Raw genomic sequence first — 16,539 nt, forward strand, 5'->3', positions numbered from 1 at the left:
CTGTAAACGTCTGTGTTTATTTCTGTCTCTGTGGCACACTGTATGTGCACCATGTATCTGGAGTCAGTCCAGTTCAGTGTGTGCTGTATCAGCAGGGAAGTGGGCTTACAGGGAAGAGTTAATATCCTGCAGAACAGCAGGAAATGTTAGGGATATGATTATCTCTGTGACACACTCACACACACATATATATATACACGTCCTACCTACACATACACACAAACACATTCACCATGGTGGCTGCCGCTGGTGTGGAGTTAATATCCTCCCTCCTCTGAGAGCTTAAGAGCACCCTCCCCGCATACGCACACACTCACACTCACTCCGAGTTTTCCGTGATGATGTAACTAACAGTGTGTTTATGGTCAACATACGGTAACTGGGTGATAAAATGGGCCGCTGGGGAGAGCTCAGCTCAAGAGGTGGCCACCTGTTCAGAGGCCTAGAGGGGTGGCTTTTGTGGTAATGATATTTAATGGAGATATGTTCAGGGACCTTACGTTCTCTGATATAAAGGGTGCTGTATTGGAACATGGGAATGCATTAACATGACCAGAAAAACAAAGAAGACAAAATATGCATATGTATAAAGCTTTTGTGTACACCTTATGCATACATATCTTTGGGTTTTGGTCCAAAACTTTGTTGAATTTTAAAAAACATTAATAATTACCTAAATATACAGTATAATATGCACTTAATATCTCCCTTTATAATTCACATATTCACATTAAGGCTATACAGTATCTCCACAGATGGAAATATTCACTTCAGTTAGACATACCTGTGTTCCAGCCACACAGATCTCCACTATATATATGGTCAGCTCATAGGCAACAAAGAATGAAGTTGCACCACCAAATGAATAAGGATTACCACAGGTTAATTAAACTTAATAATAATCATGATGAGTGTAAATTCATATCAGTGCTGTGAAGCAGTGCATGGATGAGCTGGCAAGTGTGTGGCATATGATGTGTGTGCAAAAAGAACAATAAACCAAATTAAACACACTCCAATCTGAGCACATTTCTCCCCAATATGTAGGGTTAATTTAATAGAAGGAAATCATCAACATTTAATAACCCTTTGCCCTGTGACTGGGCCATTAATGTGGCCAGGGAAAGTGGAAAGACAAGTGCAAATCATACAGTCCACTAAACCAACAACTAGACTATATTTACTCACATTTTCCCAAAATTAAAGGTGGGAATATTGGACGAGCCCCCAATTGTTACGATTCCTAGGCCGCAATACAGAATGAGTCATGCAAACTGAATAATAATTATCATAGGTTTATTATGAGAAATTGAAACCTATGACATTTGAATATTTTGTTTTCTAAAGCAAAACAAAACAAAACAAAAACTTTGCTCTACTCCAAAAACTTAAATCACCTTAAAAACTTCATCTATCCAGAATAATTGTTTGCTTTGTTTACAACAAGCATTCACACTATGGATCTCAGAGTTGCCTGAAGTTAGCTCTGTCCAACTACAGTGTAAAAAACCTCTAAAACATATGACATGTTCATTATGGAAATGGTTATCTTCAGGTTACTATAAAGCTGCCATGTCTCTGACTAACTCCCATAAACCTTCATCCCTTTTAGGAGACACCGAGCGCTTAGAGACAGTTTGGTTGTCAGGCATCTGCCAGAATGAGAAGAACGAAGTAATGAGCAGCAAGTTGGACATCGACAACATGGCAGGTGTATTCTACATGCTACTGGTGGCTATGGGCCTCAGCTTGCTGGTCTTTGCCTGGGAACACCTGCTTTACTGGAAACTAAGACACTCCCTTCACAAGTCTCACAAACTCGACTTCCTGTTGGCCATCAGCAGGGTGAGATTTGCAAGTTTGTTCACTGATTTTTGTTGTTTTATTTATTGCCTTCGTGGAAATAGGAGCAACAAAAACAGGCAGGATAGAAAGAAAGCAGGCAGCAAAAATCAAGCGGGAATTGGGATGGGATCACTGCTGATGGCATTTGTGCACATCTGGTATGTTCCAGGGTTGCACTGTGGTCCAGTGAGGACACAGAAAATGCAAAAAAGATTTAGACATACATATTGATTTTAATATATATAATGAATATATTACATATATTGGATTAAATCTTCTTTTTTAACAGTTGATATGGCTCTTTGGTACAGAGGTTAACGCTGGGTTCTGACCTGCTGGTTGGCTGGGGCCTTTATTTGTGGACTTTGAATGATTTCCCTGTGCCCACCTGGCTTTTTTCTGGGTGCTTAGGCTTCCTGCCTCAGGTTAATTGGCCGTATGTGTTGATGTTAGCTCGAACACCTGTCTATCTCTGTGTTAGCCCTGAGATGGACAGGTGACCTATCCGGAGTATATCCCGCCTCTTAGCCAGTGTCAGCTGGGATTGGCTCCAGCCTCACTCTGACCCTGGCTGGATAAGCGATGAAGAAAATGGATGGATGGCTGTTATGTGCTCTAACCTCTCAGCTATCAGGTTGCCTCTTGTCAGTTGATTAAGTTGTTTTTGTGAGAGAGCTGGGTTGTTTATGCATCCTCGGTTGGTTTGATAACTGATTGCATGATTTACAGAAGGGGGATTGAGAAATTGCCTCGCTGATTTTTGCATTGATCATTTAGTTAAGTGACTGATTGGCCCCTGTAATTTGATTAGTTGTATAACAGCTTGCTGGAGAGATTGAAAGACTGGCTGGTATATTATTTTGGCTCTAAGTGGTTGGTTGGTTTTTTCTTCATTTAACATGTTGTTTTACACGAAGTGGCTTTTATGTGATGATAAATTAATGCAAATGGCTGTGTATTTGCATGCAATTACATTGCGTTATTGAAAGGCCTTGTTATAATGTTAGCTAAAATGGTACAGTATTCTTATTAAGAATGAGAGGGGAGGGGAGAGACAAAAAAGGATGAAAAGCAGCTCTAATTCTGATGTTTACTCAGCATTTAACTTTGATTGCCTAATGTTCAATTAGCCTAAATCACTACCCAGTTTGTTGATGCAGTTGTTTTGGAATGTGGTTATTGAGGCAAAATTCTCTGGCCTCAGTTACAGCCAGGAAAATGTCTATGGACTCCAGCCTCCTCTACTGTGTAATCATACCATTGTGCCTGGATCTGGGTTTTATCAGATTAACGGCTAAATGACTATCTGATCATTAATCCATATGGGGCGGCCCCAAGGACCAAATTAAATTTGGCTCTTTCAGGATGTCTCAGCTAACTGTAAGCAGAGAACAGTCATGGGATTTGGCTCTTTGTTTGTTAGAGTTAGAGACAGTTTGTTCTGTAAGGGACTTTAGGCATGTGTCCCCATGTGCCACTATTGGTCCAATCCTCTCAGCTTAAACAGTTTTTCCTTGGGTTCGGGGAGAATGCATAATTTACTGGTGACTAACACTTGCCTTGGTGACAAGATAAGATATTAATGAAATCTATTTTTATGCCAATGGGATGTTTAGTATATAAGAGGTGGGTCATCACTTTAAGATGGGGGAAATCTCATCTGTCAAATTGTTCCCACTAGGGCGATTCAAAGTTAAACAGTTTGTGGCTAACCAGTGATTTCTTGATTTATTCCTAAATTCTGTTTTCTTGTCTTTTGAGTCATTCTTGTCTGTGGTAATTGAGAGAAGTATTGCAGTACAGACAGTAGACATCTGGATGTAAGCAGAACGGTAGCTTCTCTTCCTGCTGTGACAGATGAAGCTGTGGCTGGATATGTGCCGTTGGTTCAATCTGTGAAAGACATATCCAGCTAGAATAGGACTAGTATTATTTGAACCTGTTGTGCTTCCCTCAGATATGTGCAACCAACATATGTCAGGTTAACATCCAATGCACAGCTACAGCCAGAATCACTGACATCATTAAGAGGAGAAGCTGAGATGGAGGTGGGTTGCAAAGTTGCTTGCAGACACACCACAGCTGAGAGTAGCCTAAAGCAGCTTCAGTAATGTGGCCAAGACTGTTGCAGAGATTGACTTCTTGAACCCTGCCTGAACCACCACTATGTTCACTGTTTCTTCCTAATATTAGAAACACAGACAGCAGCTATAAATAAGGATTCACCAACTCTCACTGTAGTTATAACCAGCAGTGGTCTATTATAACACACAACATTGTATTGTAATGCAGCTCAGCCTTTCTCATTAGATCAGATGAAATACAAACATATAAAAGAAACTAAACAGTATTTCAAGGTAATGCCAAAGTAGTCCTTAAAAAGATCTTTGGGGGCAAAGAATTTTTCTCACGTCTTGTCTTCATTCTTTATTTGTTTTTTTTGTCCCTCTCGTTTATCTTTCAGGGTATTTACAGTTGCTTCAATGGAGTGGAGGATACTGGGCGTTCGTCTGGTTTGGCCAAACCTGATTTGACCTCCAATTACGCGCAAGCAAATATGCTTAAGATGCTTCGAACTGCAAAGGATTTGGTCTCCACCGCTAATGTAGAGAGCTCCCTGGACAACGCCACCAAGACCATTGAACAGCTGAGTCGACATGGTGGCAGCTTGCCTGTTCGTGTTCCACAAGTTGCCACAGAAGCTGTACCAGCAGGGTTTGCTTATATTACAGAGAATCATTGCTCTCTTCCTCAGCAGTCTCTAACCCCACCTCTGACTGCTGTAACCTCTCTGAAACAGCAGAGGGGTATGAGCAGGCCCACACCACTGCGCTACACACTACCAACACGCTCTACTTCATGTCTGTATGACAGACCACTTCCTGTTTCCAGCCTCAGCAGTCCCCACTTGGCCGTTGGAGAGCCACTCCCTCATCAACATCCACACCACTACCAAACCACCGGGAGACTCTATGTAGACACCCACTCACACTCGTCCTTCATTCCCTGCACCGATCTCCAGCTACCTGACATCTACACCTCTCACCCAGCCTCCTCACCCCAAAACCAGCATGTTCAACTGGGGTTTTCCCGACGGAAAAGGAGGTCCAAGAGTTTTCAGTTTGACGATGGGGATGTGGAGAGGAGAATACACGGGGAGCAGGAAAAGAGTGACAAAAGTCCTGTGTGTCTGAGTGAGCTTAAAGTCAACCACCTCCAAGACAACCACATGTCGTCCCCGAGCGTTGACAATATTTACACAGGGGAGACGATGCCTCCGCGTGTAGAGAACTACGGCTCTTGGCCACCGGAGGACCTTGTGCTGAGAGGCAGACGCAGGCACAGACGCCCCTCTTTTCTCAAAGCAACATGGGGTAGCGAGCAGATCCACCAGCTTGATGAATCCCAGTCTTCCCTGTCCAGTCAATCACCTTCAACCCTTCCAGACCTCTTCCCATGTATTCTTACTCAAACTACACCTGCTAAGGCATACAATCCTGCACATCTTCGAAACAACCTGTGCCTCCCGAGGAACCAGGCCTACCTCCATATAAGGGAGGACCAAAGGAAGCCCAATGGGCGTAAGGGCCAGCGGCTGCGCTACTCGCACTCAACCCACCTACCAACATATGGAGAAGCAGTGCAACATGGGACTGGGATAGGGCGGGGCGTGGTACGGAGAGCCACCAGCTTGCTCAGCAGACAGTATGCACATTACCTGAACTCATACCCTGGACTCCCCCTCTACCATGGTCCTCTGGACTTGCAGCACCACAGCCAGACTGCTAGCAATCACCCAGGATCCAGCCCAGTTTGCCAGCTGTTGGCTTGTGGTGGTGGGGGGTGTGGGGGGCAGCGGGCTCTGTTGTACCAGGACAGTGTGTATGGAGCCTACGGGGTCTATCAGGGGTCCCAGACTGGATCAGAGGCTCAGGTAGGTCAGGGAGCAGGGGGGCAGCCTGTGGGGAGCCCCTGTGTACTTAGGCCCTGGCGACGGGTGTCCAGCTTGGAATCTGAAGTTTGATTGGACACCTCTAGGACCTCAAAAGGTGAAAATTGTGGTTATACAGTTGACAGGACATTAAAACATTACCACTGTGGAGAGAGTTTATTGGTTAGATTAACGTAAAAGGGTAAAGTGTGTGACTTGAAGTAACTGTTGATTTTCGATGTGACTTTATGTGGTAAAGAACAAAGTTTTGGCTCGCCAGATTTTACGGATATGTTGAACTGACGCGATAATCAGTACAGAAAGAAGACTGCACTGTTACCAATATATCCTCAAGAAAGCTACCGAAATCTGACGTTGGCAGGTTAAACCCACTTGCTGCTTTCTTATGAACAACGCTTATGTGTTTTCTGTGCTTCAATGTGCACCAAAATTTACAGCAGTCTATGGTGTTGGCGCATGGTTAAACTATAACCAGAGTTTTCATGCTGTGTGTGTTGTGTATATTTTATTGTGGATGGTTGGGATTTAGTCTTGGGTGTCGAATAGATGGACTATCTTTAAACACAACCACCAAAAACAAGCAGCCATTGTAGCAAGATATTTTAAGAGAGATGCAAAGCAGACGTGGAGAGTTTTATTCCAACATGAAACATTCAGTATTAAAATGCTTGTATTCCAGAAACACAAAGCAGCAGCAGTTTTCTAAACTGAAGTAATAATCATTTTGAGACATCTGTTATTTTCAGGTAACTTAATTAAATATTCATAATGTTTTGGAGCTAAAATCTTCACGTCTTCATGTAGTGATGAGGCAGACAAGGGATTGACTATGTGAAAGCAGTCCATGTGAACACAATCTGCAAACTGGTGAAAGCGACAGGACAGGATTGACCAGCACTAGGTGTCTTAAACTATGGACTCTCGTTCCTCGCTGTGTCTCACTGTGAGGCTACAGTACAGCACAACATCGCACAGGGCCTGACATTAAATCAATTCTATATCCTAAATACTATATCAATATAGAGAAATGTGTTAATTGAGGCTGTTAGTGTCATATTCATGTATTCTACATATGATAGGAATTTATAGTCACTCTTTTTCTAAATACACCTCTGGCACATTCTGAGTTTTTCTTTTTGTAAAGCTGTCGCTGATTTATTGAAACATTTGTTATTACTGTATTAACTCTACAGTTTGCCTATATTACGATTTTCATCACTCCCTCTTTTCCACTCTTTTATATTCCCTCATTGTCCCTATTTCCCATCTCCTCTAACTGTTTAATGATCAAATTTAAATGAGGTAATTGAAAGCTATTCTAGTATCTATATTACCTGGCTCCCTCACCCTGTAATTAATCACTTAGACCAATTAAAGAGCCTTTTTGAAAGAATATGCATGTGTACTTCTTCTTTGTTGCTCCTATTTTGTTGAGGAACATTTGTATTCTAATAGAATACAAAGCCATATTACAGTACTCTGGGTAGCCTGATACTTGATTCCATGACCTTAGTTCATCACAGCATAGAAAGTTTCATAGTACAAGGTGGTGGAAACATTCCTTAGAGATTTTGGTTAGCTACACATCTGTATCGCAAATCTTATTCAGCCCTGGGGTCAAATCAAAAGGAATATCATACGGATCCTTCAGGTTACACAGAATACATTGTTCACTATTATGTTAAGGTGGACAGACTGTGAACCAAAGCCTTTTTTTATGCATCAAATATTTATTCAAGCGTTTTGCACTCAATTATTTAAAACAAGCATTGCCTCAGGAAAGTTTTGATGGTGGACGGGAATGCTGGGAAATGTATCACTTGTGCTTCTTGATTTAGCTTCCTGTCATTTGTAGAAAACGCTCGTGAACCGGTTGACGTCAACGATGCAATAATTTGTTTATAGTAAATGTCGTCAGCACAGTGGCATTATAAATTACGTTTAGCAGGTAAAGTAATATAATAGTGCAACGGTCTCCAACCTTTTTTTGCACCACGGACCAGTTTATGTCCGACAATATTTTCACAGACCAGCCTTTAAGGTGTTGCAGATAAATGCAACAACATAAAACCAGTACCAGTACAAAAAAAAGAGAAGATTTATTCATAACACCTGGGAAAAGATCCAGGGAAACAGAGTTAACGATAAAAACAATAAAAAAAGAAATAACGCCAAAAAATGATAAAAACCCTGAAAACCATAAATTTCACACCTGAGCCTCAACTCTCGCGGCCTGGTACCAAACGACTCACGGACCGGTCCATGGCCCAGGGGTTGGTGACCGCTGTAATAGTGATCAAAGGAGGAAGGAGATAAGAGAGCAGAGTAACTATGTCACCAGGACCTCGGATCTGAGTTATCAGTGACTTTGCTGTGACAAAAGATCAAGTTCTGAGGGGTGAGTACTGTTTTTGTAAAGAATTGTTGCATGTTGAAAATATACAAACATGTCATTGTGTGTATGTTACAGAGATTTTGTGGTAGATTATGAGGCACAGCTAAGTGCCTGCTGTTCAGTGTCTTAATTCAGACTTCTCTGTAAATACACATCTGTTAATACATACACGACTTTTGAACTAACTTCTCTATTTGCCAAACCTCTGATCACATATCAAAAATCAACACATATGTGTAGAAAATATAGTTAAGCATACTTAAATATCAAACAATGGCACAACAGTGATATCTGATAACTAAGAACTTAGAAAATATACAAGTTAGAAAGGACAGGAAAGGCAGACTAGCGGACGAAGATGAGGATCTGGTCACAGATCAAAGCCTCCTTCGCTGATCTTGTCATATGGAGGTCAATCATCTGCTGCAGCATCCGGGAGGAATATCCTTTTGGTGTTTGGGTCACATGTCAGCTGGTGACACAAATACAAGGCAGAAAAAAAGATACCATCAACTGGCAGTGATGTTCTTCTGTCACTTCTAATCTGCTGTCAACTTTTCAACTTTTGACATAATTTCTGTCAGCGTTTACCAAACCTGACAGAGTGGCGATCATGGCACGCTGTTAACTCTCCAGTAACCCCTGCCTGAAGCAAATTCAACCAAAGATAACATACCTCAGTCCAAGGTGACCTTTTACTCCATGCTGTTGTCATAACGAGATAAGACTCCATTGAGGAAGCCAGATGAGTAATGTTCGGGAGCAAAAACATTGAGCACTATGATTTTTCCATTACTTTCTTCTTTGTTATTGGAGCATTGCCTTAGATTGGACCATAATATTGATTTAATCCTCTTCTCTGCTGCTGATCCCATATTTTTAGCATTTGAGGTAATTGGACTGCTTTTCATCCTAGAAGATCAGAAAGAGGCTCAGCGGGCTTTGGTAATTATGTAATTAAGACATGCTTTTTGGCCCAAGATAAAAAGCCTGGATTTGAACTGGTGAAGGTGGATTTTATCTTTTTGGGTACAACTATCTGATAGCATTGTTGTGCAAAAGGAAAGTATAGTTAGAAGAGATGCCCATCTCTATATCATAAAGCATCTATGTCATTTTCTTTTGTTGGTGAGAAGGAAAAAATGGATGCTTCTGAATTTGAACTTGTAATCTATGAAGCAGCAATGTATACAGTGGAGAATGATGTACTTGTGCTAATAAAAACATAATCTAAATATAGCATAATCTAAAATAACCTTCTTCAGATGGAGGTTTTAAGAACTGCACGTTTCACTTCTTTGTTACACATTAACATCTGGAAGAGCTTCTCCATTCTGCTGTGGGGAAAGTAATTCATCCCAGCCATCAGTAAACACCCTCTACATGCTATCAGGCCATCTGGGGCTCTGTGACCAGATCTCTCCACATTTATGTAACTGTAACACATCAGCACCATTTTTTTTTTTTGCCATTCTTTAGCTCTTGCATATTGTTTTTATATTTACCATATGTTAAATTACAGTTCACATTTTTTAGTTGTTAGTGAAAAGTTTTAACTATTGCACGAATATAACTAATAACTAACCTTAAGATGACTCATAAAAACTCTTTGTCAAAACTTTGTTTTTCATTGAGTCTGAATTTTAAATTGTCCTGATCTCTATGGATCTATGGATTGTTATGCATGTCCATCCATCCATCCATCCATCCATCTTCATCCGCTTTATCCGAGGCTGGGTCGCGGGGGCAGCAGCCTAAGCAAAGAGGCCCAGACCTCCCTCTCCCCAGCCACCTCCTCTAGCTTATCCGGGGAATACCAAGGCGTTCCCAGGCCAGCCGAGAGATATAATCTCTCCAGCGTGTCCTGGGTCTGCCCCGGGGCCTCCTCCCGGTGGGACATGCCTGGAACACCTCACCCAGGAGGCGCCCAGGAGGCATCCTTGTCAGACGCCCGAACCACCTCAGCTGGCTCCTTTCGATGTGGAGCAGCAGCTGCTCTACTCTGAGCCCCTCCCGGATGGCTGAACTTCTCACCCTATCTCTAAGGGAGAGGCCAGCCACCCTTTGGAGCATGTATGGATCTAAAAAAAAAAAATCAAAAGTCACAGCGAGAAACACGGGTGAACCTTCGTAAAATTGACTGGACCACCAAAATTGCTCCAAGAGCCCACCACATCCAAGAGGTCACAGAAGAACCCGGAACAACATTTGAAGATCTGAATGCCACACTTGCCCAAATAAGATTAACACAGCATTTTATTAAAAGAACATCATACTAACAGTTAAACGTGGTGGAGGTGGTGTGGTGGTCTAGGGCTGCTTTGCTGTTTCAGGACCTGGACGACTTGTTATAATTGATGGAATCATGATTTCTGCTGTCTACTAGAAAATCCTGAAGGAAATGCTTTGAAGCATAGCCTTACTTGTGTTATTCAGTAAGACAATGGCCAGAAACATAAAAGCAAGCCTCCTCTGAGTGGTTAAAAAGACAAAATGAAGATTTTGGTGTATCTTCACTGGACTCTTTGCAGTCGAAGTAAAACTAAGTAATCCCATGATTAGGTAATTTGCAGAACCACCTTTAGCAACAATAACCAATAAGCGCACTCTTCTTACAGTTCATTGAGGTTTTCAGACATTTGTTTATAGACATTTTTCTAAAGGTCCTGCATAGCATTTCAATCAGACTGAGATCTGGACTTCGGCTGAACTATGCACATTATGGCCAAAAAATGTTTTAAACATCTTCATCCATCTTCTTTGCTTAGGCTGCTGCCCCCGCGACCCGGTCTCGGATAAAGCGGATGTTTTAAACAGATTAAGATTTTTCCTGGAAATCCTTCACAAAAGAAAACAAACCTATATGGTTTTAGTCTTTTTATAACTGCACTGTTATTCATTTTAACATTTAACATACTAACTGAAGCCTGCAGAGTCTCAGATGTAGCCCAGTATCGCATGGTCTGATCTTAGGGTGTATATGCTGGGGCCTTCACTGCCGCGAAGATTGTGTCATTGCGTTAACACTGTGAAAACCACAGCTTTCATAGAGATGGTCACACTTGTTGATGATCAGTCATTTGATTATTTTTAATTCCAACAAGTCTCTTCTTTTTAACAAGTCATATGTCTTTGTATACACAAACTGTGCAGGCTGCGACACTTGCTCGATGAACCACTGTGCCTAAGGACAGCAAAAACGGCTGCAGACTCTTCTGTTTTGTTGTTGTTGCACAGCATGAAAAGGCTGGCACAGCTAGCAGATAATGGTAATAGCCACACAATAACTGTGAGAGACACTGTACAGAAAATCATTTCAGTGTTTTACTTGAGTGCTTTGAATTAAAAAAAAAATAAGCACAGTCATTTGCATTCCTTGAGGTGACTAAATGCCTGGAAACCTGGATGTATTCCAGTGTGTGTGTGTCTGTGTGCCTGTGTCTTGATTACATGTGTGTAGAGGCTCCATCAGTACTGATGAAGGACCTGTCCTGCCAAATGATGAAAGATGTGACTCATGCATATGAAAACATCAATGGAGCACCTGGGACAGGCTGCCGACGTCACACACAGAGACCAACACATTGACATGTTTTTAATATGAAGTACTTGCACAACATTTACACATTCAAATCATTTTTTTCCATCTATAAATACATACTGACACACATAAACATATGGCATCTCAATCCCAGACACGGATGAAAGGGGAGGGAAGCACATGAAGAAATGAAGAACAATTAGGCACCTTTAACAGCTTGCTGATTTAATTTTCATGTCAGGACACAGTAGTCTATAAAGACCACCCTTGAAGGTAAAACATTATTCATCCATTCATCTTGTCATTTGCACTGACACACCTCACTTCACACTGGGATGTTCGACTCGTTCATCCAGTGTGTAAATCTGCTTGTTTATGACCTCTTTTTAAATAAAATTAATGCCAAGAAGCACAAACTGAATCTGGCAGCCCAGTTAATTTTTAATTATGCATATGCTTTTCTTTTTTAAAAAATATACGGATATAAACAAGCAGCAACCTTGACAGGGTCGACGGCCACAACGTCTGGAGTCACCAGAGAGCCGGAGTCCGGTCTCCTCACACCTCCCGCTTGCGAATAAATTGCTTCACATGTCGCGGCAACAGCTCCAGATGCTCTGAGTCACCTTGAGACAAAAGGCTGGTTTGCCCTCCCTGATAGGTGAGAAGAAGGAAAAGGAAAGAGGAAGAGGGGATGAGATGAGAGGACAAAATGTGTGGGTAGAAATGAAGAGAAGAAAAATATTTGGAGCAAGAGTTGAGGGGAGGAAAAAAGATTGTCGAGGGAAACTAGAGATGGCAAAGGAGATGGCTGAGAATTGTCACAGGAGGAGAGACAGAAAGCGAGGAGGAGGGCACGAGATGAGGTGGCTCGGCGAGGAGATGGAGAGAATAAGGTAGGGGAGGTGGAGGGAATGAGGAGAGAAGAGGAGAAGGATAAGAGAAAAATATTAGGACAGCTGATATGAGAACAGGTGGGAAGTGTGCAGGAGAGCAAAGAGAGGTAAGGAAAGATTTATTTCTCTGTGTCTGACAGAGGAAGGATTATCATTTGAATTGCAGGACGACAATATGGAAAACCAGGAAATGTGGAAAACCTTCCAGTGAAAAGATCCCAAGCATCTTCAAATCTTGGGTGAAATTACAGCTGCGTGAAGGAGTACAATTTTGTAATGATGGCCTTATTAAAATTAAAGAGAGATACACAAGCACTGAAAAACAACATCATTGCTATTTCACTGGCATACGTACATGCAAGAACATGCTGTAGATGACAGACGCTCTGGTTGTTTTGACTTTCGCTTTCATATTAACTAAATCATCAAAGCAGTACAGCATTCTGAGTGTGACAGCTGTCTGTGCATATGAGGACATATTTTATTGTGCTACAGTATGCAATTAAACTTTGAATTTGAGACTCCACGTGCATGTCTGTGCGTGCTTGTGTGCGTGAACGTGCGGGCATGCAGCAGCTCCCGCTGTATCCGAGACGAGACGATTGGATCTGCCAGCCGGCAGGAACGTTAATTACTTCAGCAATCTTCAGGCTCATGCCCCACAATCACTCCCATCTTTGGGAGGGGAATGAGCTCGGCCATTCAGGAAGGCCGAGGCTGTGATTCAAATCTGTTTTGAGGGAGAAGGAAATCAAATAAGCAGAACAATACAGATGGAGGCCAGAGCACGTTTGGATGTGCAATTTTCGTTTTGGCTTTAAAAATTTATATTTGCTTCTACTTTCTGTAACAGCTGGTACAATCATAGACAATAAATGCTTTGGTGTAAAAGTAACTCTACTGTTTGTTAAGTTGAGATCAATTTTGGTCAGGGAATTTTAAACACAGAGATATGTAACTGAATTAGACCAGTGTCAACCTAATTAACAGATCAATTATCTAGTGTTTAAACAAACTACTGAAATGCATTTTTTCTCTGCTCTTTAATCATTTTTAATCAAAGTAGGCTGCTTGTCCTTTTTTCTTCAGACTACGACAGACTCTTGTATAGTGAGTCTAACCATGTTAGAATAGCTAGATCTGGAGCAGCCCAGCATTACTGCAGCTAAACTTCCCCTCCATCACAACTACAGAGGGCAGTGATTTCTTCAATGTAATTTCCAAGTTTAATCTGTTTTAAAGCTTAAAGTTTTGCATTGTTAGAGACATGGCTGCTCTGAGGGACAGGCGGAGTATATGCAGACACTGCTGTAGCTGTAGGTGCTAATAATAATCAATATTAAAACAGGATGATAAGGAAAACATGAAACCCACAGCAACAAGCATGATGAAAAAGACAAGGGAACACATCAGACTATGAAGCCAAAATGCTAACCAAGGCTTTAAAATGTAAGCTCACTCCATAGTGGCTACATCTCTTAGGTAACAACCTTAATTCAAGCTACAATATTAAAAACACACCCACACTTTCTTTGCAGGATGTAAAAATCTTTTGCTGTTTATATTAACCCCATTAACGCCAGACTCCTTGTTACCACTGCTCATAAGAGCAAAAACGAAGAAAAAATTGTTGCCTGTAAACATAATCTGAGCAACAGTTATACTTCCTACCAACCCAAATGAGTACTAGATAAGAAATAAGTACTTTCTAGGAGACATGGTGGAAAAATGGGAGTGTGGTACCATGTCTTGCACCTCACACGGCATTTTCCTCAGCTTCTTATTGATTAGCTGGATTTTTCATCCCTCCCAAACTGTCACCAGTATCTATTAGACCAGAAGCCCCAATCCTGAGGCACACCAGTTTCTCAATGAGTTTTTTGGGGAGTAATTTCAGTGTAGCACATCAGGGTCTGGCCTGTGTGTACACAGCCTATATATCATCAGATGCGACCTCACCAAGAAACACAGAGGTAAACACAGAAGCTCTGCTCCACCTTGTCTGACGAATAAATCAGCTCTGTGGAAGATCTTGATTTCCTCACATGAAAGTGGCAGCTGTGATTAGCAGGTGTCACGCTGCTGACATCCTGTGAACAACAGTATAAAGCACACACTGTCGCCTCTCCTCTTGTCCTTCCAAGGTGACAGCTCCTGGGGTGTTTTGGCAGCGATTACTTCAGCAAATTAACAAAGCCTCATCATGAGCCGCCAATGGCACAGCCAAGGAACGAGGCCCCACATCCTGCCAGGAAGACACATAACTACACATGCACACACACACACACACACTGCAGGCTACAGAAGCCCAAACCATAGCCCTCTAATTAACCAGTCCCAGCCTCCTGACCTAGAAGCTGTGAGCAGCCTTATTATCTTCAACATCTTTTTCCCCTCTATGAGTCTTTCCCTCCTCCACTAATATGAGGTAAAGTCCTATGCTCTCCTGGTGGAGGAGCCCAGAATAAGAAGTAAAGATATCCATCAGGGTGTTGTTAATGATGGGATGATGGTTTTCAGAGCTGTTGATCCCTTTTAATGCATCAGTGTGTGATGGTTTCACAGCTGGAAATGGGACAGAACAGAGTTCCTTTCTTTGACATCCACTCAAAAACTCTGCTTGTTTCTATCTTTTTTTTCATACTTTGTTTAGTGATGTTGTGCGTGTCACTCCTTCTGCTGTCTTGTACAGTAGATGCGATGGAAGGCGACATGAAATGAGAGGATCATCAGCAAATGTAGCTTAGCTGGGTTTTCTCCCTCTAAAATCAACGTGTCTGTTCCCTGCATTCCATCCTACATTTGGTGGTTGTTTTTTTGTTTATTATTTTTAATTCATACTTGTTGGACCTTGGCTCCATTTTTCTACCAGCGACAGCACCAGAGCTGTTCATAACTGTAGTTTCACCAACAATCATGACAACGGTCTAAAGCGTCCCTCCATCAAAGAGCTCTAAAAACAAGTGTTTGTTTTTTTTTTCTTCTTTCTTTTCTCATTAGCGTAAGCTCAAGTGCAAGGAGTTCCTACTTCTCTGACATCATCACCAAAAACAGTCATAATGCTCGGGTCTTATTTTCTACAGTTGACAGGCTAACAAACCCTCCTGTGTCAGTGGCAGATGAACTTCATTCAATGACTTTGCCAAATTCTTCACAGAAAAAATCCAAAAAATTAGACAAGCAATTGGTACATCAACAGCAGATTCAGGATATGTACTGTGTCCATCGAAAAACTGTTTAAACACCATCAAACAGTTTCACCCTATTAACAGCAAAGACCTGGAGGACATCTTAGATTAGATTAGATTAGATTAGATGAAACTTTATTAATCCCTTGGGTGGGTTCCTCCGGGAAATTCAGTGAACTTAGGTCAACTGAACTCCTCCTCCTGCTGTTTAGATGTCCTGCCAACAAGTTTTTTCAAAAAGGTCTCAAAGACTTTGGAGTCAGACCTGTTACAGATCGTCAACTTTTCTTTAATGTCAGGTGTGTTTCCAGAAACACTAAAAACTGCTGTAATTAAACCTATACTGAAAAAGGACAATCTTGACAAGACATAAATGAACAACTACAGGCCGATCTCAAATCTCCTATTTTTAAGTAAGATCATTGAAAAAGCAGTTTCTCAACAGCTCAATTACGTCTTAACACAGAATAACTGCTATGATGACTTCCAGTCAGGTTTTAGACAGAACCACAGCACTGAAACCGCTCTGACCAAAGTGTTTAATGACATATGTCTGAATACAGACAGTGGAAAAATGTCAGTTTTAGTTTTACTGGATCTCAGTGCAGCATTTGATACAGTTGACCACAACATATTACTCAAACGACTGGAGAACTGGACAGGTCTTTCAGGAACTGTACTAAACTGGTTCAAAACATACTTAGAAAACAGGAAATACTTTG

General features: G+C 41.6%; 1 protein-coding gene across 2 annotated transcripts in view; it reads left to right on the forward strand.

Moving 5' to 3' along the window:
• Positions 1 to 7,168, forward strand: part of LOC308390548 (glutamate receptor ionotropic, NMDA 2C-like) — a 62,700-nt gene extending 55,532 nt beyond the window's left edge. For both annotated transcript variants that reach the window (XM_080872673.1, XM_080872674.1), the window contains exons 15-16: positions 1,613 to 1,845; positions 4,310 to 7,168. In XM_080872673.1, the coding sequence (XP_080728799.1) occupies positions 1,613 to 1,845; positions 4,310 to 5,869 (1,793 nt within the window). In that variant the 3' untranslated portion in view covers positions 5,870 to 7,168. The remainder of the gene's footprint in view (positions 1 to 1,612; positions 1,846 to 4,309) is intronic.
• Positions 7,169 to 16,539: the final 9,371 nt, after the last annotated feature.

The sequence above is a fragment of the Rhamphochromis sp. 'chilingali' genome (genome assembly GCF_963969265.1).
Source record: "Rhamphochromis sp. 'chilingali' genome assembly, chromosome: 22".
NCBI classification, from domain to species: Eukaryota; Metazoa; Chordata; class Actinopteri; order Cichliformes; family Cichlidae; genus Rhamphochromis; species Rhamphochromis sp. 'chilingali'.